General features: G+C 58.8%; 3 protein-coding genes and 1 long non-coding RNA gene across 15 annotated transcripts; 2 read left to right on the top strand and 2 right to left on the bottom strand.

Moving 5' to 3' along the window:
• Nucleotides 1-1,370: 1,370 nt before the first annotated feature.
• Nucleotides 1,371-12,446, top strand: LOC104011856 (zinc finger protein RFP-like). Of its 9 annotated transcripts, none has more exons than XM_087729887.1 (9): nucleotides 1,371-1,765; nucleotides 6,070-6,582; nucleotides 7,290-7,385; nucleotides 7,467-7,685; nucleotides 7,785-7,807; nucleotides 8,097-8,212; nucleotides 8,623-8,670; nucleotides 9,207-9,391; nucleotides 11,066-11,786. In XM_087729887.1, the coding sequence occupies exons 2-9, from the start codon at nucleotides 6,187-6,189 to the stop codon at nucleotides 11,630-11,632; spliced, it is 1,650 nt and encodes a 549-aa protein (XP_087586013.1). In that variant the 5' UTR covers nucleotides 1,371-1,765; nucleotides 6,070-6,186; the 3' UTR covers nucleotides 11,633-11,786. The 9 variants fall into 9 exon arrangements, with proteins under 9 accessions (XP_087586013.1, XP_087586014.1, XP_087586015.1 ...); XM_087729888.1 differs by having other exon boundaries at nucleotides 6,112-6,582; XM_087729889.1 differs by having other exon boundaries at nucleotides 1,371-1,739; nucleotides 6,112-6,582.
• On the bottom strand, nucleotides 4,612-6,062 carry LOC148052530 (uncharacterized). Its single transcript, XR_015698524.1, has 3 exons — nucleotides 5,918-6,062; nucleotides 5,261-5,338; nucleotides 4,612-4,749 (listed from the first exon to the last, which is right to left on the bottom strand). It is a non-coding gene; the product is annotated as an uncharacterized LOC148052530 (long non-coding RNA).
• A 1,110-nt stretch (nucleotides 12,447-13,556) lies between the features above and the next one.
• Nucleotides 13,557-18,497, bottom strand: MGAT1 (alpha-1,3-mannosyl-glycoprotein 2-beta-N-acetylglucosaminyltransferase). Of its 4 annotated transcripts, none has more exons than XM_087730021.1 (3): nucleotides 18,368-18,497; nucleotides 17,101-17,368; nucleotides 13,557-15,068 (listed from the first exon to the last, which is right to left on the bottom strand). In XM_087730021.1, the coding sequence occupies exon 3, from the start codon at nucleotides 15,037-15,039 to the stop codon at nucleotides 13,702-13,704; it is 1,338 nt and encodes a 445-aa protein (XP_087586147.1). In that variant the 5' UTR covers nucleotides 15,040-15,068; nucleotides 17,101-17,368; nucleotides 18,368-18,497; the 3' UTR covers nucleotides 13,557-13,701. The 4 variants fall into 4 exon arrangements, with proteins under 4 accessions (XP_087586147.1, XP_087586145.1, XP_087586146.1 ...); XM_087730019.1 differs by lacking the exon at nucleotides 18,368-18,497 and adding an exon at nucleotides 18,163-18,285; XM_087730020.1 differs by lacking the exon at nucleotides 18,368-18,497 and adding an exon at nucleotides 18,169-18,278.
• A 43-nt stretch (nucleotides 18,498-18,540) lies between these two features.
• On the top strand, nucleotides 18,541-20,639 carry POLR1H (RNA polymerase I subunit H). The gene is made up of 5 exons (XM_087730103.1): nucleotides 18,541-18,678; nucleotides 19,299-19,430; nucleotides 19,525-19,625; nucleotides 20,139-20,248; nucleotides 20,348-20,639. Exons 2-5 carry the CDS (start codon nucleotides 19,301-19,303, stop codon nucleotides 20,370-20,372), a joined length of 366 nt encoding a protein of 121 aa, XP_087586229.1. The 5' UTR covers nucleotides 18,541-18,678; nucleotides 19,299-19,300; the 3' UTR covers nucleotides 20,373-20,639.
• The last annotated feature ends 268 nt before the right edge of the window (nucleotides 20,640-20,907 follow it).

Genomic DNA, 20,907 nt, shown 5'->3' on the forward strand with positions numbered 1-20,907 from the left:
TCCGATTGCACCTTTATTTTTCCCCCCCCCCCCCATTTCAAGGCCATTGACGTTCGCAGCGTAGGTGCTGGGGAGGGAGGGGGGAAAACAGAAAGGTGATGGGCAAGCAGCTGCGGGCTGCGGGCACGAAGGGTTTTTGGGGAGCCCGCCGAGACCTGCGAGGTGAGAGGGTCTCGCTCCGGCCCATCGGGCCTCTTCCCCCCCAAAAAACGGTGTGAAGCGAAAATATTGTAATTTCTTGGTGGGCAAGAGGCGGCACCTGGTGCTGTTCGTGGGGGAAACTGAAATTCAGAGGTGTTTGGGGAGAAATTCTGTTCTTTTAGAAGGAATTCTGTTCTTTTGGGAGGAGTTCAGAGGTATTTGAGGAGAATTCAGGTATTTTTTTGAGGAATTCAGAGGTATTTGGGGAGAATTTGGTTATTCTGGGAGAATTCAGAGGTATTTTGGGAGCAATTCAGAGGCATTTTGGGAAGAATTCTGTTCTTTTGGGAGGAATTCAGAGATATTTTTGAAGAACTCAGAGATATTTGGGGAGGAATTCAGTTATTTTGGGAGAATTCAGTTATTTTAGGGGGAATTCAGAGTTATTTTGGAAAGATTCGGTTATTTTGGGAGAAGCCAGAGGTATTCTGGGAGGCAGAGGCGGCCGCTCAAGGGAAGGCAGCAGCGGGCGCAGCCCCACGCTCACCTCCCCACCTCCTTCCCGACCCGGGGAGACCCGGAACGAAGCCGGGAACGGGGAACTTTGCCCACGCAGAGGAAAAGGGGGTTTTGTGGTCCCTTTTTTCCTGCCCCCAAAACGGCCTCAGCCTCCCTGGGGCTCTGCCGCTGACCCACCTGGGTTTCCCGCGGCGAAGGCAGCTCCTCTCCCACAGCTCTTGGGGGACAAGAACAAGCACGAGGTGGGATGAGGAGGAGCGGGCCGAAGGCCGGAGAGCCCCGGGAAGGACGGAGCCTCCCCTGGGAGATGCAGGACACGGGCACGAGAGCCGGGCTCTGCGAGATGCCGCCTTTCCCCCCGGACACCTGGGAGCTGCCTCTGTCCCCCGAGACACAAACTACTTTAGATCCCCGGGTTTTAGATTCTCTCCCAGCCCGGATCCTGCAGAAGCCGGCAGATGATCCCACAAAAGCCCGGGCTCTGCCCAACTTTGCCTCCAGCAGTTGCCCCAGCTGTTTAATTCGAGACTGGTCTTGAGGTGCTGAAATGCTGCTGCTGCTGCTGCTCGCCATTAAGGTGATGAGATAAAAAATTAAAAAAAAAAAACAAACCCAAACTCGAATTTTAGTGCATGAGATAAACGTTAAGGTATTTATTGATTCTGCGGGGCAGGGGAGGAGGCAGCGGGACGCGGGTGCCGATCCGCGGGTGCCGAGGCGGCTGCGGACCTGCTTGAGAACTGCGCTGCCGGACTCTGCCCGTGCATGCGCCGTCAGCGGACCTGATTGAAAACCCCGCCCCCGCCCCCCCGGCTGTCACGGGGCCGCGCAGCCGCAGCTTTCCTCCGCCGCTGGAAGGGGGCTCCGGCTCCGGCCCGCTGGGAGGAACCGATCGTCGCGCCTCGCCCGTCCCTCGGTGCAGCTCTTTGGGTGCCTCGGGGCGGCGGCCACCCCTAAAGCGCAGCCGCTTTTTCTTCGCGCCTCGGCCGCCCCCCGGTGCACTTTGGGCGACTCCAGTCGGCAGCCCCCCCTCGGTGCAGCTGTGAACGCTTCGCCCATCCCTCCGTGCAGCTCTTAAGGTGACACGCGGCAGCGGCCACCCTCGGTGCGGCTCTTTTACTGCCCCCTCCGATGTCCCTTTCCTCGGTGCAGCTTTTATTACCGCTTCGCCCGTCCCTCGGTGCAGCTCCTTCGGTGACACGGGGCGGCGGCCACCCCTCGCTGCAGCTCGTTCGCTGCCCCCGCACACCTGCCGTCCCTCAGCGCAGCTCCTTTCCTTGCCAGCGCACCCGTCCCTCGGCGCAGCGCTTTTATTGCCCTTCCGATGTCCCATCCCTCGGCGCAGCCCCTTCCCCCGCCCCCCGGTGCAGCTCTTTTGGTGACACGGGCGGCGGCCACCGCTCGCTGCAGCTCTCTTATTGCCATCTCCTTACCTCGGTGCAGCCCCTCGGTGCCGTTCTGTCGACTCCAGTCGGCGGCCGGCCCCCGGTGCAGCTCCTTTATTACCGGTTCGCCCCTCTCTCGGCGCAGCTCTTTCGGTGACGGGGGCGGCGGTCATCCCTCGGTGCAGCTCTTTTATTGCCCCTTCCGATGTCCCTTCCCTCAGTGCAGCCCCCGTTTATTCACGCCTCGCCCGTCCCTCGGTGCAGCTCCTTCAGTGACACGGGGCGGCAGCCACCCCCCGGCGCAGCCCTTCCACCACCACCCAGCTCTCCCTTTTCCCGGCGCAGCCCCTTTGATTCACACCTCGCCCGCCCCTCGGTCCAGTTTTTAGCGACTCCAATCGGCGGCCATCCCCGGTGACATTCTTATCACCCCCTCGGCGCCGTTCTCTCGACCCCTCAGCGGCCACCCCTCGGTGCCGCTCATTTATTACTCTCTCGCCCGTCCCTCGGCGCAGCTCCTTCGGTGACACGGGGCGGCAAACACCCCTCGGCGCAGCTCTTTTAGTGCCTTTACCTCGGTGCAGCTCCTTTTATTCACACCTCGCCGGCCCCTCGGTGCAGTCTTTAGCGACTCCTGCCAGCAGACATCCCCGAGGAAATCGGTACCCCCTCACCCGTCCCTCGGCGCAGCGCTCACAGTGACACCCGGGCACCAACCCCCCCCCGTCGCTGCAGCGCTTTTATTACCCCCTCGCACCTCCCGTCCCTCGGTGCAGCCCCTTCCCATGCCGCCTCGCCCGTCCCTCGGTGCAGCTCCTTCGGTGACACGGGGCGGCGACCACCCCTCGGGGCAGCTCCTTTATTGCCATCGCCTTTATCTCGGTGCAGCCCCGTTTATTCACGCCTCGCCGGCCCCTCGGTGCAGTTCTTAGCGACTCCACTCGCCAGCCATCCCCGATAAAATTACTTCTCCGTCGCCCGTCCCTCGGTGCAACTCTTTCGGTGACGCGGGGCGGCGGCCACCCCCCGGCGCAGCCCTTCCATCACCACCCAGCTCTCCCTTTTCTCGGCGCAGCGCCTTTTATTCACACCTCGCCCGCCCCTCGGTAGTTTGAGAGACTCCAGTCAGCGACCACCCCCAGCACAGCTCCTTTATTACCCCCTCGCCTGTCCCGCGGTGCAGCTCTTTCGGTGACACACGGGCAGCACGCAACTCCCGGCGCAGCCCCTTCCATCACTGCCCCGCCATCTCCCTTTTGTCAGCACAACCCCATTCTAGTCACACCTCGCTCTTCCCCCGGCGCAGCTCTTTTAAGTGACGCGGATCAGCTGTCACCCCTCGGTACAGCGCTTTTACTGCGGCTTCACCCCACGGGGCAACCGGCGGGGGGCAGCTCCCTTCCTGCGGGCCCGGCCGAGCGCAGGTGGCACCACCTCGCTCACACCCCCATGACCAGCTCCTCCGCTGAACCCCCTCGAGTGGCTCTTAAAAGAGCCTTTGGGTTCAACATTTACTCCTCCGTCCACCACATGCCCGCTCCTACAACTCGCCCTCAGCCACCGCCGCAGGACCCCCGGCCTCCTCCGTGCCCCCGGCCGCCTCCTCTGCTGCCGCCACTGCCGCCTTGGCCCGCGATCTTCCCGGCTTCTTCAGCCGCTGTACGGTAGCTTTACCAGGGCGCCTCGGCCGCTTCGTCTTCCCGGCAGGGCGCTGACGGGCTTCACCGGCCGCCCTCCCACGCCGCCCGGCTCCCGCCACTCGCTCCTTACCGATACGGAATGAACCGGCGACGCCGCTGCCTGTCACTCGCTGCAGGAGTCCCTTGTCAAGCAAAGCATTAACAGCTGCCTTCACCCGACCACCATTCCGCACCACGTCGTACCCCTCCATAGCCAACGTTTTCTTAATAAACGCCAACGAAGCTCCTTTACGGGCCGCACACAACTCAACAGCACGGAGAACAAGATCCGACAACGGCGACCGCCCGCGCTTCTGCGGCACCGACCTCGCCGCCCTCGAACCGCCGGGCTGCGCCACGGCCTTCCCTCGCGGCATGGTCGGCCCGCCGGCTTCGACGCACTGCTCCGCGCCGCTCCCTCCTCCTTCGCCGCCTCGCCCCGACTGCGGCGCAGCGCCGCCCGGCGGCCCTTTATATAGCCCCGTGCGGACGAAAGCGAGGCAACCTTTCCCACGCTCATCCCCCCTCCCCTCCCCGACGGACGCAACCGAGGCAACCTCCCCCCGCCCCCCCTCCTCCCCCCGCCCCTCCCTCCCGCCGGCGCCCAAGTTGCGCTTTTCCTCCCCCCAAAAAACGCACCCCGCTCCCCCGAGGGAAGCGCCAGAGCTGGGTTCACCCGTCTGCCGCGGCCCTTCGTGTCCCCGCGGCCAGGCCCTAAAGAAATCGCGTTAAAAAGATCTCCTAAAAGGCTAAAAGTTGCCGCAGAAAGTCGAGCGGGTGTGACACACACTCGCCCCAAGGCGCTGCAGCTCCGGGAGCTGTTTATAAATAAAAAAAAAAAGAAAATAAATAAGGTATAAATTACGGTTGGCTTTATGTGCGTGCATATAAATATCAAAAACTTTTAAAAGAATTAGTGAATTGCGGAAAAATATTTACATGCTTTGTAGTTCTGCTTTACCCTGCTGCCACCAAAGCATCTCAGAAGCTCTTTTTTCTCCCTCTCAAAAAGGGCCAATAAGTACCTGAAATAATTAAAAATTAATTAAGCACGAAGTTTATTTTTGGTTGATTAAATTCCTATTCAGCCCCTTCTCAGAAAAAAAAAAAAACTTAAAAAAAATTAAAAAATGTTCTGGAGGGTTGCTTTACTTTTTTCCTGCCCAAGAGAGACGCCCCCAGAATTTAAACTTCGGGGTTTTTTGGGGGGTTTGGTTCCTCCCGTTCTGCCTCGTCCGGTCGCACCGCGCTTTGCTGCCTCGCACCCCGCCGCCCTCGAGGCCCCGCGCGGGGGTGAACAGCGCGAACGGGGGGGGGGGGAGGGGGGGAGGAGGAAACACAAGCGCCGCCTCCTATTGGCCGCCGGACGCGCTGAGGCTTTCTATTGGCTGAGAGCGATCAACCAATGAAAACAGAGCTTTTCGATCCGCTCTCCCGCGGCGAAGGTGGGTTCCCCCCGACCCCTCATAGGAGCGAATCCGGGTCTATTAACGGGGTTTTTGCGGGGGTAACAAAGGCTTTTTTCAGCTCTTTTACCTATTTTTGCCCTCGTGGCAAGCCGGGGTGGGGGGTGGCAGCGCCTCTGATTTCCCTGGGGAAGGGGCTGTGGTTTTCCTAGGGAAAAGCCAAAGCTGATTAATTTCGAGCTCAGCGACCCGTGTTTTTTACAGCTCTCTTTGGGAATATCCAGCTTATTTTACCGGTTTATCAGGCTCATCCATAACTTCAATAATTCCTGATTAGTCTCTTTTTTCTTTTTAATTATTTTTATGTGGGCTGTATTTTATAAAAGTGAAACTTCCAGCTCAAAGACCCTCCTTTGGTTTGGTTCTCTGAATTGATTTTGTTACACAGCACATTAACATTATTCCCTCCTGAGATGGGAGCTTCTCAGCCTTGGCTTAAGGCTGCTCTAACACAGATCCTGCGCCTGGTAGTTCTTATTTTTTCCCCTCTGCTGCTTATTTTTCACATATGATTTGGGTGCTGAGGTTTAGTGGTGTTTTTTTCATTCCCTTTAAACTCCCCGCCAGCTTACTGCTGGTGACACAGCGAATATCCACGTGAGCTCCGCAATACCGAGCAGGAACTCTGCTCACTCCTTGCATTCCTGCATTAATCCCTGCTTTCTACAGCCACCCTGCGGCTGCAGTTTGCTTCCCCTGGGCGCAGCCGGAGTGGTAGAAAACTCACCCTGCAAATAAATCACCTTTCTCAAACCCCTGGCAATCGCTGCCTGCGTTCTCTGCTGTCGTGAAATCCTTGCTGGCCATGTCCTTGGGGGTTGTTTTATTGCTGGGGCGGTGGGAACGTCAGATAAGCTCTGTATTTCTTTTCCCCGTGAGGCTCCGGATGTCAACGCCGGCCTCCTCCGTCACTGCTTCCAGGAAAACCACTGCCCGGCCCCTTCGCGTGGGCGTTTCTTCAAGCGTTCACAACAAAACAACCCCGTTGCCTCGGCCATGGCTGCAGGGAACGCCATGGAAAATCTCCAGGAGGAAACCACCTGTGCCATCTGCTTGGATTTCTTCTGTGATCCCGTCATGCTCCTGAGTTGCGGCCACAATTTTTGCCGCCGTTGCCTCGATCGTTGCTCCGTGGATGCCGCCGGGGCTGGCTCCTGCCCCCAGTGCCGTTTACCTTTTCCCTGTGGTGGCTTCCGTCCCAACCGGCAACTGGCCAACGTGGTGGCAGCCGTCCAGGAGCTGGCAACGCCATCGGTGGAGGAGTTTTGCCGGCGGCACCGCCAACCCCTCACCCTTTTTTGTCACCGGGATGGGATCCTCCTCTGCACTGCCTGCGCCGAGCATCGCGCCCACCCCGCCGTGCCCCTCGAAGAGGCCGCTCGCTGGTACAGGGTGAGCGAAACCCCAGCTCAAATACCTTCTCCCTGCCGGAGCGAGGCTAAAACCCCAATCTCCCCTAAAACTTAGCCCCAAAAATATGTATTTTCAGATGAGGCAAAGCTTTTCCCCATCTCTCCAGGGGGAAAGAAAGCACTGCAAGCATCCAAAAGTCAAAATTCAGCTGAAATACTGCAATCTTCTGAGGCTTAAATATGCAGTGGGGTGGGGGGTTTGGAGACCAAAACTCTTTTAAATATTGGTGATTCAAAAGCTCCTGCTCTCACCCAGTGCCTGTGCCGTGGAGGGCTCCTGCTCCGCTGCTGGGTATGGAGGGGAAATAGGGGTCCCCAAAGGGGGTCTGGACCCAGCTGGGGGTGCAAGGGAGGGGGAGAAGGGGGGCTGGGGTGTTTAAGGGGCTGCTGGGGACTTTTTAGGGGAGTTCTTGGAGAGATGGGACATCCCAGCCTGGCTGGGAGACCCATAGTGGGCACATATCACTGTATATTTATATATCTATATAGGTAATGTGTGGGTACACATATAGCATAGCTATAAACCTAATTGTAACACGGATCTACATGCGCATATCTGCTTCAGCGCAGCTGGAGAGGAGGATGAGGATGGGGCTGCCCACACTGACTGTATCCCAGGTCCTTTAGGGGTGCCAGCCCCCCTTTTTCCCCCCCTCCGGAAGCCAAACCCCCTTTTCCCGGTTGCAGGAGCAATTCAAAGCTTCCCTAAAAGCCCTGCAAGAAGAGGACGAGCGACGTGCCGGGCTGGCGGCGGCAGTGGAGGAGACAAGACAGGAGATGCTGGTGGGTGTTCCCGCCGTCGGTGGGGGCCAAACTGCTTCATCCCCCGCTCCAGCATCCTCCTCCTCTCCCTTCATCCCCCAGGCTCGAGTCGATGCCGAGAAGCAGAAGCTGCTGGCGGTGCTGGAAGGGCTTCGGCGGGCACTGGGCAAGCAGGAATCGCGGTTCTTGACCCGCTTGTGTCACCTACGCCGAGGGCTGGAGGAGCAGCGACGCGGTGAAGCCGCTGAGCTGGCCCGGCTCCGGCAAAGCCGCACGGAGCTCCAGGCCAAGTGCCAGCAACCGGACAGTGACCTGCTACGGGTGAGCCAAATCTTCCCCCCAAAGCCCTCTGTTTTCCCCCCTCTTTGGCTTTTATTCCCAGGCAAACAGCCCTGAGCATCTCTCTCCCTTCCTCTCCAGGATGCCCAAATCACCCTGAGCAGGTATCGGGGCCAAAAAGCATCACCAGGAACACCGGTTTTGGGTCAAAATCCTCTGTTTTGGGGGTTTCCTCCTCACCCTGCATCCTTTTCCCCCCTGGGATTTTTGCTTTTGACCTGGGGGAGGTTGATGGTTAATCCCAAGCTTAGTGGCAATTGGGATCTCCTGTCACATCTTGCAGGAGCTGGAACCTTTCTGGGGAAAATAAAGCTTTCCCCGTGGTTTTCCAGCACAGGGAAGGGAAATTTGGTGACTTCTCAGCGTTAAACATGCCAATTTCCCCCCCCTGAGGTGCACGGAGTGGAGGATGCAGCCACAGCTGCCACCGATGCTGGAGCTGGAAGCAGAGCTTGAAGATTTTGCCCTGAAAACCAACGTGCTGGCAGAGGCAGCGAAGCAGTTTAAAGGTGTTTGGAGGGGAAAAAGGGGCAAAGAAGAGCATTTAATAAGCAGAAATCAGAGCTTGGAGTGGGGATGGGGGGGCAGAGACCCCCCCCAGGGTTGGCAAAGTTTGGCTGGAAGGTCCAAGCGTCGCAAATGCCCCTTTAATTAAAAAAAAAAAAAAGTCAGGGATTCATCCCCTTTATAGCAGCTTTAGGGGGTGGGAAGCTGCAGGTGGGAGATGCAGAGGTCTGCTGGCTGTTAACACCCAAATTAGGACACTAATTAGGTGTGGAGGGAGGTGATGCCCCACACAGAGGGGGTTTGAGTCTCCCACCTCCGACAGTTTTGCCTTCTCCACACGATGGGGGGATGCGGGGCAGCCGCAGGGCTGGATCCAGGGGTACAAATCTCTGGGGTCATCTTCTATTTCCAGACATCTTGGGGTGCTTCCTGGAGGAAGACTCGGGGGGATACCGGAGAGGTGAGTCAGGCTTCGGGGATGCCCTTTGGGTGCAGTGCCTGGGGCTGATGCTCAGATTCAGCATCCCGAGCTGGGGCTCAGCTCCAAAATCTGGAGCTGATGCTCTGGTGCAACACCCAGGAGCGATGCTTGGGTGCAATATTTAAAGGTGATGCTCCGGTGCGACTTTTAGAGCTGATAATCGGGTGCAACGTTTGAAGCTGATGTTCTGGTGCAACATCCAGATGCAATACCCAGGGCTGATTTTCAGGAGCAAATCCTGGGACTGATGCTTGGGTGCAGTATTTGAAGCGGATGCTCTGGTGCAGCGTCTGGATGCAATGCCTAGGGCTGATGCTCAGGTGCATGATTTGCAGCTGATGCTCTGGTGCAAGATTTCGAGCTGATGCTCTTCTGCAACATCTGGGGCTGGTGCTCTGGTGTGATGCCCAGGACTGATGCTCAAGTGCAATACTTGGAGCTGATATTCCACTGCAACACCCAGGGCTGATAAACTGGGGTACCAAGCCCTGCTAATGACCCTCTCCTCCCCCCAGCAACCGTGACGCTGGACCCAGCCACAGCTCACCCCCAAATCCTGGTGTCAGCAGACGGCCGGACGGCAGGACGCCGGGAATCCCCCCTGGCTCCTCTTCCCTCGGGAACAGAGCGCTTCGAGTCTCTCTGCTGCGTTTTGGGGCAGCAGGGCTTTGCGGGAGGCCGGCACCGCTGGGCCGTGGAGGTTCGTCCCGGTCCCGACTGGGCGCTGGGGGTGGCTCGGGAATTTGTGTCCCGGAAAGGCTGCTTTGGTCTCAGCCCCGAACGAGGGGTTTGGGCCGTGGGGCAGTGGCTGGGGCAGCTCCAGGCTCTCACCTGGCCCAGCCCCACGTCTCTGCCCCACAGCCGCATGCCCCGACGCATCGAGGTGGATCTGGATTATGCTGGCGGGCGGGTGGCTTTCCGTGACGCCGACAGCGAGACCGAAATCTTCACCTTCCCCCCAGCTGTTTTTGCCGGTGAACGCCTCCGGCCATTGCTCTGGCTGGGCGAGGGGCCGGCTCTGCTCACCCTCTGCCCCTGAACCCCCCCAAAAACCCACCCTGAACCCCCAAAAGCAGACCCTTCCACAATCCCAACAAACCCCCTGCTTAATAAACAGCCCCAACCCCCCCCCAGCCCCATTTGCTTTTCCTTTTAACACCTAATTTAGCAAAATTAACCACATTTTGCTCTCCTGCTCCTTGCCAGGTTTACACAGACTCAAAATTCCCCTTAAACACCATTTTTTTTGCAGCTCTGCCAGGCAGTTCTCCAGTGAAAATAAGCATTGAAAAGGGAAAAAACCCAAGGGAATATCTTGCTTTCCACCGCAGCTTCACAGCGCTCATCCCAAGCCCCTTTTCCAAAGCAAAACCTACCCTGAATGCACATTTTTCACACATTTAATTATTATTTTTTAAAGAGCAGGGAAAAGTTAAAGAAAGAGGAAAAAACTAGAAATTGTCAGTGGAAAGAGAGCCCAGAGAAAACAGCGAGAATGAGCCCCAAAAAAATGAAAGAGCTCAGTTTGAGGAAGAAAAAGGGCTTTGCTGCTGGTGGTAGATGCCTTGTAGGAAGGATTTGCAAGTAGAGAAGTTTCTGCTTAAGATTTGCAGAAAAATTAAGGGAAGTGGGATAAAACCACCTCTTCGGCCTCCTGGAAACGCTTGGGATGGGGCCTCTCCATGGTTTTGCAGTTACTGCCAGGATGTGAGCAGGGAGAGAGGCCACAAACAGGATTTTATCCCTCATATTGCCACCTATGAATGAATAAAAAGGGAAAAAATAAAGAAAACCAGCACCTTAACGCAGCAGGAAGTTGTTATGAGGGTTAAATCATGCAATAAAGCGCTCTATATCAGGCAGCGCAGGCAGGACCAGGCAGATCTCTGCCTCTTACAGCCCCAGCCTCTCCACCTCTGTAGCCAGACTTGCCTCCGCATCTGCAGAGGCTCATGATGTCGGCTGGGGAAGAGGAAAAACCACCAGGAAAAGCAACAGGGAAGACAGCTGCTTTCATCATCAGGGCACTAATTTTAAATAGGCCCCTGACAAATCCGCAGATCGACGCTAAACCCATACTACAGCTCAGCTCCGCTGTGTCATTAGTTGTTTCCTGCCTTGGCTCGCGGTGAGGTAGGACATAGGCGATGTCGCCCTCAAAAGACAGGAGCTCGTTGCAGCACAAGGGCCAGCGATGCTTCCTGTCACGAGCGTAAATCAAAGTCCTTCTTCACAGCATCCTGCTCCGACAAACAAGCTTCTCACACTCCACTTCATCCCCTTTTCACCTGAAGAACTTTATGGAGATATAAATTGAAAGTCCACAAGAAAAAATAAAGCATAAACAACAACAAAAACTTGCTTTTCTGTGTAGCTCAGCAGGCCCAGAAAAAGCTCTCTAGTGTTGCAGAAGAAAAAAAATCAGCCTCTTTTCACTCGAAGGCACCTCACGAGACTCACGTCGGCGGTTTGGACAACAGAGCGTTTGGCATGGAGAGCGCACAGCCCCCACTCCTCCAGCAGAGCCAGCAGATGCACCTCACAGCCCTCTCGCAGAGCTGCCACCGCAGCCCCGTGGACCCCAAAACCCTTCCGGAGAACAGGGAAACCTCGCACCAGCCCACAAAAAGAGGCCCCAGGCAGCAGCCGAAAACATTTTCTCTGCAAGAGACGGAGCTTTTTCCACAGCGCTGGAGCCCGCGGGGGACGTGGCCGCGTTTTGGGGGGGTTCGGGGCTGCAGAAGGACCGGTCCCGGGCGGGGGTTTAGCAGCAGCTGCTGCTGCTGCTGCTGCTGCTGCTACTGCTGCTGCCGGCGCCTGCTTTGCCCGCGCCATCCCGCTGCGCTGTTCCCGCCAAGCCCCGAGCCCCGCCTTCTATAGGCACCCGCAGCGATTCGATTGGCTGCTTGCCACACCGCCGCGGCCTGCCATTGGCTGGTAGTCCGGCCCGCAGTGCTGGGCGTGGGAGCGGACCTGAGGGAGGACTGCGCAGGCGGCGAGGCGCGTCGGGCTTGGAAGGGTCGGACCTGAGCGGGGACTGCGGGTCCCCGGCCGGGGCGGGGCCCTCGACCCTCCCCTGCTCCTCCGAGGGGCCCGGTTTAAGCGGAAAAAGGCGGCTTTGGGGGCGGTTGGCAACGATTCGGGTTCACAATCGGCGGGGGGTATAAAAACGGGGCTCCAAAGGCGCTTTTCGGCTTAATCTCCGGCTCGTTGTAGCCAAAAGCCACCAATCTGGGTGGATTTTCCCCCCAGGATACAGCTCCAGCGCAAACTGGGAGGGTGTCGGGGCCCTTAATGCCCTGGGTTTGGGGAGCTTTGGCCCGGTTTGGGCATTTTCCCCCCAGAAGCAGCCGGCGCCCTGGGAAACGGGGAATTTTCCACCTCAAACTGTGCCCCTGGGGAAAAGGAAAAACAAACTGTGGAGGAATTGGTTCATAAGAGGGGATCTGCACCACTGCCTCGAGGCAAAAATGCCGATAAAACCCAAACCCCTCTTTTTTTGTGGCAAAACGTCCCCCTTTTTAAGTGAAAATGAGGAGATTTGGCGTACCCAGCAGCAGTGGTGGAGGTGGGGAGGACGCTGGTCCCACTCAGGCTGAGGAAACAGCTCCAAAAAGAGCCCTAAACCCACCCGGATTTAACCCAAATCCTGCTCTGGGGAGTGGGGGGAGCGTAAAACCCTCCCAGTGTCACCACTCTGCCCAGTTCCATCCACACACTGCCCTTTTCCCCTCTTCTTATCCCCATTTATTGGCATAAAATTTCATGATTTCATTCCTATTTCACCCATTTCGTAACTTCCCCTACTCTGAAAAGCAGCTTTTCCCCCCAAAGCGAAGCCGAGCGGGACCTTTCTCCCCCCCAAACCCCTTGCTGCCAAAAAGCCACCTCCGAGGCTTTATTTCAGCTAAAAAGGGGCTTTTTTTTAACATAAAAGGGGCTTTTTAGCAGCAGAAATGATGCCCCCCTGGGCCTGGGTATAAACCCCCGCTGTTCCAAGCCAGGAACATATAGGGCAGAACGTACGGACCAGCAGGCAGGCTGTGGTATGGGGCGTAACTATAGCGAGGGGAGCGTATGGACCGGGATATGGGGCCTGGATATGGCACCCAGAGCCTATAGCTGGATATAGGGCTACAGCCCAGACCGTATGGCCCCATATAGTACAGTCTATATACACACACACACATATATATAGCATATATATAGGGCCCGGAGCGTACAGCCACATACAGCGACTACAGCACAGACCCTTATACATGTCCTAAACCCCACAGCCCAATACAGAGCCTGGAATATAGGGCTGAGACCATATAGCCAGGGCATATGGGTCTGTAGAGACCCACACAGACCTTTATAGACCCATATAGATTTGTATAGACCCACACAGATCTGTATAGATCTTTATAGACCCACAGAGATCAGTATAGACCCCCGTAGATCTCTATCGACCCCTATAGATTTGTAGAGACCCACACAGATCTGTGCAGACCCCCACAGATCTGTATAGACCCATATAGATTTGTGTACAGATCTGCCTAATTTATTTGTATTATATTTGTACACAGATCTGTATAGATCCCTATAGATCTGTATAGACCCCTATAGGTCAGTTTATGGCCTGTAGCACCCAGAGCATCGAGCTGAATATAGGGACAAGGCCCCATAGCGCACTATAGGACCTGACGGAGCCAGGCTGAGCGGTAGCAAAAGAAAAAGCTGATTTTTGGGGTGTTTTAGGTTTTTTTTTTTTTTTCCTTTTATTCTGGAAAATAATTTCTCCGCTCGGAGCCGCCTTCGCCCCGAATCTCCCCCCATCACGGCGCCGGAGAAGCGGCGCTTTGCCGCCTGCCAAATCCTCCCTGCTAAAGCCACACCAAAAAAAAAAAAAAAAAAAAAAAAAAAAAAAAAAAACCAACCAAAAAAAAAAAGATGAAAAAGGAGGAAACCCCCCCAAAAACCCAAAACAAAATACAACGAGCGGAGCAACGGCGGCCGCCACGGCGCCCGCTAACTCCAGCTGGGATCGTAACCCGTCCAGTCCGAAGGAGGCGCGAGATAAACGCGCCGGCCCCGATAAACGAAGCTGACGATGCCGCGATAGCCGGCGCGGGGGACGCCGGATTTGAGGTCGTCCATCAGCCCCAGGGCTTTGGCGAAGGCTTTGAAGGAATCGCGGCCGCTGTACTGCAGGCGGACGGCGCCCAGCTCCCGCCGCCGGTTCCCTTGGAGCTCCTCCACCCTCACCTCCGGCGCGGCGTAAACCTTGGGGAGGAAAGAACGTTCGTACTCTTCCTTTTTGAGGTAAGAAAGATCCAGTTGGGTAAAAGGCACGAAACGGTCGTTCAGTTTGATAAATTTTAAATATTGATCGAAAAATTGCCCGTGGCTCACTCCTTTACGACCGAACGTCATCGTACGGGAGACTTCGGGGCGGATGCAGGAACGATCCCGGCGTTGTTCGGGTTGACGCATCCAATCGTCCCAAAAAGCTCGCGGCCATTTGGGTTCAAGTTCATCCCAAAGTTCGGCTAAAAGCAACCAACCGAGACCGGGAAAAAAATCAGTCCGGTAAAGCAATTCGGCTTGTCCGACGTCCACCATTTGCTCCTTCCCGTTGTCGTTCCAAGCGGAGACGCACCAGAGGCTGCGATCGGCGAGGAGGAGCGGGAACGCCGCCTGGAAATACTCGAAAAAATCCGGAGCGACTTCCAAATCGTCCTCTACCACGATGGCGGCGCGGTAACGGAAGGTCCGGAAAACCTGTCCCAACGCCCAACGATAATGCCGGGCGATTTTATAATAACCTTGGAATTTGCGGTGTTCTGCCGGCACCGGGATATCGCTGAGATCGGGTTGTCGGATATGAGCCACGGCGTCGCCGTAGGAGGCGATGACGCGAGCCGTTTCAGCGTGCCCGCAATCCTGACTGACGATGATGGGGAAACGTTGAGCCGAAGGTCGATAGCGTAAGAGTTTATCCAAACAACGACGGACGGTGCTGCGGTCGCAAGCCATCACCAACACCGGCAGGACCGTGGCGGCGGGATCGGTGAGGCGCGGCGGCGGCGGGGAGGGCGGCGGCGGGGGCTTGGGGGTGATTCGAACCCCGCGCCGGCGTCCCCACAAGCCGCTGTAGCGGCGAATTTGGCGCAGGAGTTCTTTTTGCCTTTCCAATTCGGTTTCGGCATCTTGCGCCAAACGGATCACTTCTGCCGTCAGGCGGTCGCCGGCTTCGCCGGGGGAGGCCGGGGAGGGCGGGCGGCTCCAGAGGAAGAGGAGGAGGAGGCCGTTCCAGGCGATGAAGAGCGCCGCCCCCCACAACACCAAGCTGCTCTTCTTCAGCATCCTTCAGCGCTCACTCCCACGCCATGGACCTGGGGACAGGGGGAAAACACAGGAGGAGGGGGGGTTAAAAACAGAGGGGACCCCCCCTTCGCCCCCAAACCGGTGCTGGAGGGGGACAGGGACTCCCCACGGCGGTGTCACCCCCAAAACACCCGGTGACACCCTCGCCACCCCGCGCCAGCCTCCCAAAAAAGAGGAACCCCCGCCCCGGGGAGAGGAAACGAAACCGCGCGGCCCCAGAACCTCCCACCAGAAACGTGGCACCGCCGAGACACAAAAAACCACATTAAATAAAGGGGAAAAAAGGCAAATAATAACCCCCAACCCCAAATCCCGGCGCGGGGAGGAGAGGGGCAGAGTCCGCTCGCGTTAAACGTTAACCCAGGGGCCGGCTCTGTGGAGATTTCCCACCGGGGGGGGGGGGGGGGGTGTGAAGTGGGAACGTTTTTTGTTTGAAAAATTGGGATAAATAAAATATAATAGCACGTTTGAGTACTAAAATCCTTGTAAAGTCCCGTTTTCAGTGAGTTTTTACTCACCCGGAGCCCGGCCCGGCTCCTGCCGGCGGAGGCAGGACGTCAGCGAGGGCAGGAAAGGGGAGGAGAAGGGGTGAGAAAAGGGGAATTAAAGAGAAAGAAAAAGGAAAAAAAAATAAGGCAGAGGAGAAAAAAAAAAAAACAAAAGAGAAAATAAAGAAAGAGGGGGGAAAAAAAACGATTGCTTAACTCTGGTGAGGGAGCGGCGCAGGCGAGCGGCTCAAGGGTTAACGCCGCCGCGGGCCACGTTGGCGGGCGGAAAAAGGGAATTAAAAGGAAAAAAACACCCGGAAAAGAGGCATTTAAAAGGAAAAAAAAAGGAAAAAAAGGGGTGTAGAGGGGTAGGAAAGGGGGTGAGCCCGGCGGCACCGCGGTTTCCCCCGCCCCGGAGGGGAAGGGTGAAGGTGAAAGGCACCGATAACGCCGAGTTCCCCCTTCCCGGCCCCAAAACACTCATCTGGCCCCAGAAAAGCAGTGGAGAGAAGGAAAGGGGGGAGAAAAAAGGGGGGAGAAAAGTAAATTTAGGGGATTTTGCACGTCCTCGTTGGGTCGCTGTGGAGGGAGGCGCTGGGGTTAAGCCGTACCTGCGGGGCTGGAAGCGGCTCAGCCTCGTGGCAGCCCAAAACACCGGGGTTTTGGCCCAGAATGAGGGGGTTTTGGCCCAAAATGAGGAGGTTTGGCCCAAAAGGCGGGCGTTTTGGCCCAAAAGGCGGGTTCGGCTGCGGTTTTACCCAGCGTTTCTCAGCGGCGAGGCACAAGCCGGCGGCGAGGCGCTGAGTAAGCACAGCTGGGGATTTTCCCTGCCCTCGGCTTCGCTCCGGGGGAGACCCCGAGCGACCCAGAATTATGGGAAATTAAATCCTCCGGCGCCCCAAATTCTCCCAAATCCGGGGAGGGGGGCAACGTCCCCCTCATTTTTTTTGCCCTCGGGGGTTTTTAGGGGTGAAAGACCCCAAATCCAGAGACTCAGAAAGTTTTTGGGGGAGATTTGAAGCTCCTTTCCCTCGCCACGGCATCCACCAGAGACCCCAAAGCCACCAGATCTCAGGCAAACGCCCACTGCTTTCATGCCGCCACCCCCAAATTATTCATTAAATATTCTTTTTAATTAATCCAGGCTCTTTTTTGCACCCTGGAGGAAAGCAGCTCTGGCCTCGGCGACACCAAAACGACCCGGAAGGGACCGAGGAAGCGAGCGCTGCTTTTGGGACCCCCCCCCCCATCCTGATTTTTCACCTCATTTTTCCACCTCTTTGGCTTCCTTTCAGCTAAGGCGACGCCAAAATAAACCACAACACCACGGCTCGATGGAAACAAACCCTCGTCTTGGGCAAAATTAATTCCTTCTCCCACGGGATTCGCTGCCGGGCGTCACCCCAACACCGCCATCTCCCTAAAAATCCGATTTTTTTCCCCCTTTTTTGCTTTTTGGGAGATTTTAAGCCCCTTCCAGTGGGAATTTGAGGACGAGTGGACGGAAAAAACGTTTCCCTTCGCTCTCTAGGTTAAAATCCTCGGGGTTTACCTGGTTGCGGCTCGCTCCAGGGGGAGGGGGGTCGCTGGGGTTCCCCCCTCCCCCCCCCTTTTCCAGAGCCGCCCGGGAATCCCTCAGGAATCGGGGGGCGAAGCCGCTGCTTCTCTCCTGTCGGAGCTTCCTTGCAGTGGGGGACGGGGGACGGCGGGGGGGGGGGTCAGGCCATGGCTGTGTCCGTCTGTCCGTCCACTTTCTGAGGGCTCAGCATCCCCCCGCCCCCAGCCATGGTTTTAGGGGGGGTGGGTGTCTCCGGTGAGTTCTAAAAATGGGGAGGAAAAGGTTAAAATGCCCAAATTCCCTTCCTGCCCCCCCTTTCTGGAGGGAACAGCCCCGCTGAACCCCCCCAGGGATGGCGCAGCCCCCCCAAAAGCCCCGGGGAGAGGAATTCCTGCAGGGAATGGGGGGCAGCCTCCTCCTCACCCCATAGGGACGGGGATGGTCCCCCCCAGCCCCTAGAGGGGATACGGGACCCCCCAGCCCTCCTGACACCCCCATAGGGGACAGGGGAGCCCCCCGCCCTCCCAACACCCCTACAGGAGTCAGAGAAGCCCCCCAGCCCCATAGCAGCCCCCCAACTGCTCCTGACACCCCCACAGGGGTCTGAGGAGCCCCCCAGCCCCTCCCAACACCCCTATAGGGATTGGAGGAGCCCCCCAGCCCCACAGCAGCCCCCCATGACACCCCCACAGGGGACTGGGGAGCCCCCCAGCCCCATAGCAGCCCCCCAGACCTTCCCAACACCCCTATAGGGATCAGAGGAGCCTCCCAGACCCTCCCGACACCCCCACACGGGTCACAGGAGCCGCCCAGACCCCCCTGACCCCCCCATAGGGGTCGGAGGAGCCCCCCAGACCCTCCTGACACCCCTATAGGGGGCACCTCAGGCCCCCCCACCCCCCAGGGCACAGGCCCGGCCCCCCACCCCTGCAGGCGACAGGAGGGGCCCCCCCCCCGCCCCCAGGGACAAGGGCCCCCCCCGGGCCGCCCCCCACCCCAAAGGGGCCCGATCCGGCCCCGCTGCCCGCCCCGGGTCCGTCCCCCCCCCCCCCGCACCGGTACCAGCGGCGCCTCCCGGCAGCGCCCGCCACTTCCGCCCCGCCGCACCGGAAGCGACGCCATGGCAACGGCGAGACCCCGCCCACCTACTCCGCCCACCGCCAGGCCACGCCCCCTCCGGGCCAGGCCACACCCCCTATGGCGCCGGGCACCGCCCACCACTCCCTGACCGCGCCCCCAACTAACCGCGCCCCCAACTAACCACGCCCCCGCCGTGGAAGGCCTCGCCCCCTCCCGGCTTCCCTAATGCATTAATGGCGGCTTAATTAACCAATCCCTGGGGCCTTCCCTAATCAATTAACACTCGCTTAATTAATCAACCCCTGGGAGCTCCGCTAATCAATTAATGGCAGCTTAATTAATCAATCCCTGCCGTCTGCAGTAATTAACCGCTCGCTCCGCCGGCTGGGGAGGGGAGAAGTGACGTTGCGGAAGGGGCGGGGCGGCGGAGGGCGGGGCTGGAGCGTTTTCCCCTTTCCGCGCGCTTCAGCCGCTCTGGGCGCCGTGGAGGAGGTTGGACTTGTCTGCTCCGGGGGGCGACGGGGGCAGAATAGGGGGGCATATGGGGGGGATTGGGGGGGCCTGGAGGGAAATGGGGGGATTGGGGGCAATGGGGGGGGTCTTGGGGGGATTGGGGGAGATGAGGGGGGCTGGGGGCAATTGGGGGGATTTTGGGGCTGGGGGGCAATGGGGGGATTGGAGTAATGGGGTAATGGAGGGACTGGGGGGCAATGGAGGGGATTGGGGGAGCAATAGGGGGGCATTGGGGTAATGGGGGGGCATTGGGATAATGGGGGGATTGGGGGGCAATGGGGGAGCAATGAGGGGGGCTGGGGGCAATGGGGGGATTGGGGGAGCAATAAGGGGGCATTGGGGTAATGGGGGGATTGGGGAGCAGTGGGGGAGGAATGAGGGGGATTGGGGGGCAGTGGGGAGGGGACATTGGGGGGCCTGGAGGGAAATGGGGCGATGGGGGGATTTGGGGGGCGATGGGGGGATCGAGGGGTAATGGGGGGGCTGGGGGCAGTGGGGGGCACTGGGGTGTTTTGGGGGCTGGGGGGTCACCAGCATCAGGGAATAAGAGGGGGGGGATGGGGAGCCCCCCTGACCCCCCCTTTTCCCCCCCCCTCCAGCCATGGAGCTGCCCCCCTCCTGCTTCCAGTCCTGCCTGGATTTCTGCCCCGAGTGCGGCTCCGTCCTGCCCCGGCCGGGCCCCCGCAGCGCCGTCCGCTGCCCCCGCTGCGCCTTCGCCCTGCACAGCGCCGGTCAGCGGGGTGGGGGGCGCCCGGCCGCCTGCATCCCCGCGGGGACCCCCCCCCCGGCACCCCCTGACTTCGTTTTCCTCTCCCCGCTCCCCAGATTTTGAGGGTAAAACCGTCCGCAGCACCATCGAGTTCAACCGGTTGGAGCCCGCGGCGGGGCGGGGGCCCGATCCTGCGTCCCACTTCGAGGGGCCTCTGGTGAGTGGGGGGGTAAAACCCCCCTGGGAGGGGACCCCCACCCCAAAACCCCACTAAGGGGGGGTTAAAACCCCACTGAGAGGGACCCCTACCCCAAAACCCCACCGTGAGTGGGATAAAAACCCCAGTGGAAGAGCACCCCCACCCCAAAAAGCCACTGGGAGGGGGCAAAACCCCACTGGAAGGGACCCCCACCCCCAAATCCTGCTGGGGGGGGTGAAACCCCACTGTGACAGGACCCCCACCCCAAAACCTCACTGGGGATGGGACCCCCACCCCAAAACCTTACTGGGAGGGGGGCAAAACCTCACTGGGAGGGGACACCACCCCCAAAACCCCACTGGGAGGGGACCCCTCCAAAATGGGGTCCCCCAACCCCCCCCCCCATATGAAGCATAAAACTCCTTGGGGCCAGGATATTTGGGGGTTCCCCCCCTCCCCGAGGCGAAAGGGGGGGATCAGCCCCCCCCCCCCCGGAGCAGGGGGGGTAACCCCCAGAATTTGGGGACGCAGGTGGAGCGGCGGTGCCCCCGCTGCGGGCACGAGGGCATGGCGTACCGCACCCGGCAGATGCGCTCGGCCGACGAGGGCCAAACCGTCTTCTACACCTGCCCCCAGTGCCGGTGAGGGGCCCCCCCGTTTTGACACCCCCAGTTTGTCCCCCCCTGAGCCATGGGGGGACCCCCAAATCCCCCCGTAACTGCCCCCTCCTTTCCCCACAGGTTTCAGGAGAAGGAAGATTCCTGATGGGGTATTTGCCCACCCATGGGGTATTTGCCCGCCCCCCCCCCCCCATGGGTAATAAACCCCCCCAGGGTTTTTATTCAGGGCTGCGTTTGGGGGTCTCTCAGTTGCCCCCCTCTTTAGCCCCTATCTGCCCCCCAAAACTGCCCCTTAGCCCCTATTTGCCCCCCAAACTGCCTCTTACCCCCCATCTGCCCCCCCCAAACTGCCCCCTAGGCCCTGAATTGCCCCCTCAGCCCCTCTCTGACCCCCCAAACTGCCCCCCCAACGGCCCTGAATTGCCCTTTCACGCCCTCTCTGCCCCCTAAACTGCCCCCCGAAGCCTCTCTCTGCCCCCCCAACTGCCCCCCAGCCCCTGAATTGCCCTGCCCCTTCAAGCCCTATCTGCCTCCCCAAACTGCCCCCCAAACTGCCCCTGCACCCTATTTCCCCCTCCAGCCCCCATTTGTCCCCCCCAAATTGCCCCCCACGGCCCTTAAATTACCCCCTCAGGCCCTATCTGCCCCCCAACTGCCCCCCCAGCTCTTATCTGCCCCAC

The sequence above is a fragment of the Nipponia nippon genome, unplaced genomic scaffold, assembly GCF_047370975.1.
Source record: "Nipponia nippon isolate SJK-2023a ecotype South Korea unplaced genomic scaffold, ASM4737097v1 scaffold_47, whole genome shotgun sequence".
Lineage (NCBI taxonomy): Eukaryota > Metazoa > Chordata > Aves > Pelecaniformes > Threskiornithidae > Nipponia > Nipponia nippon.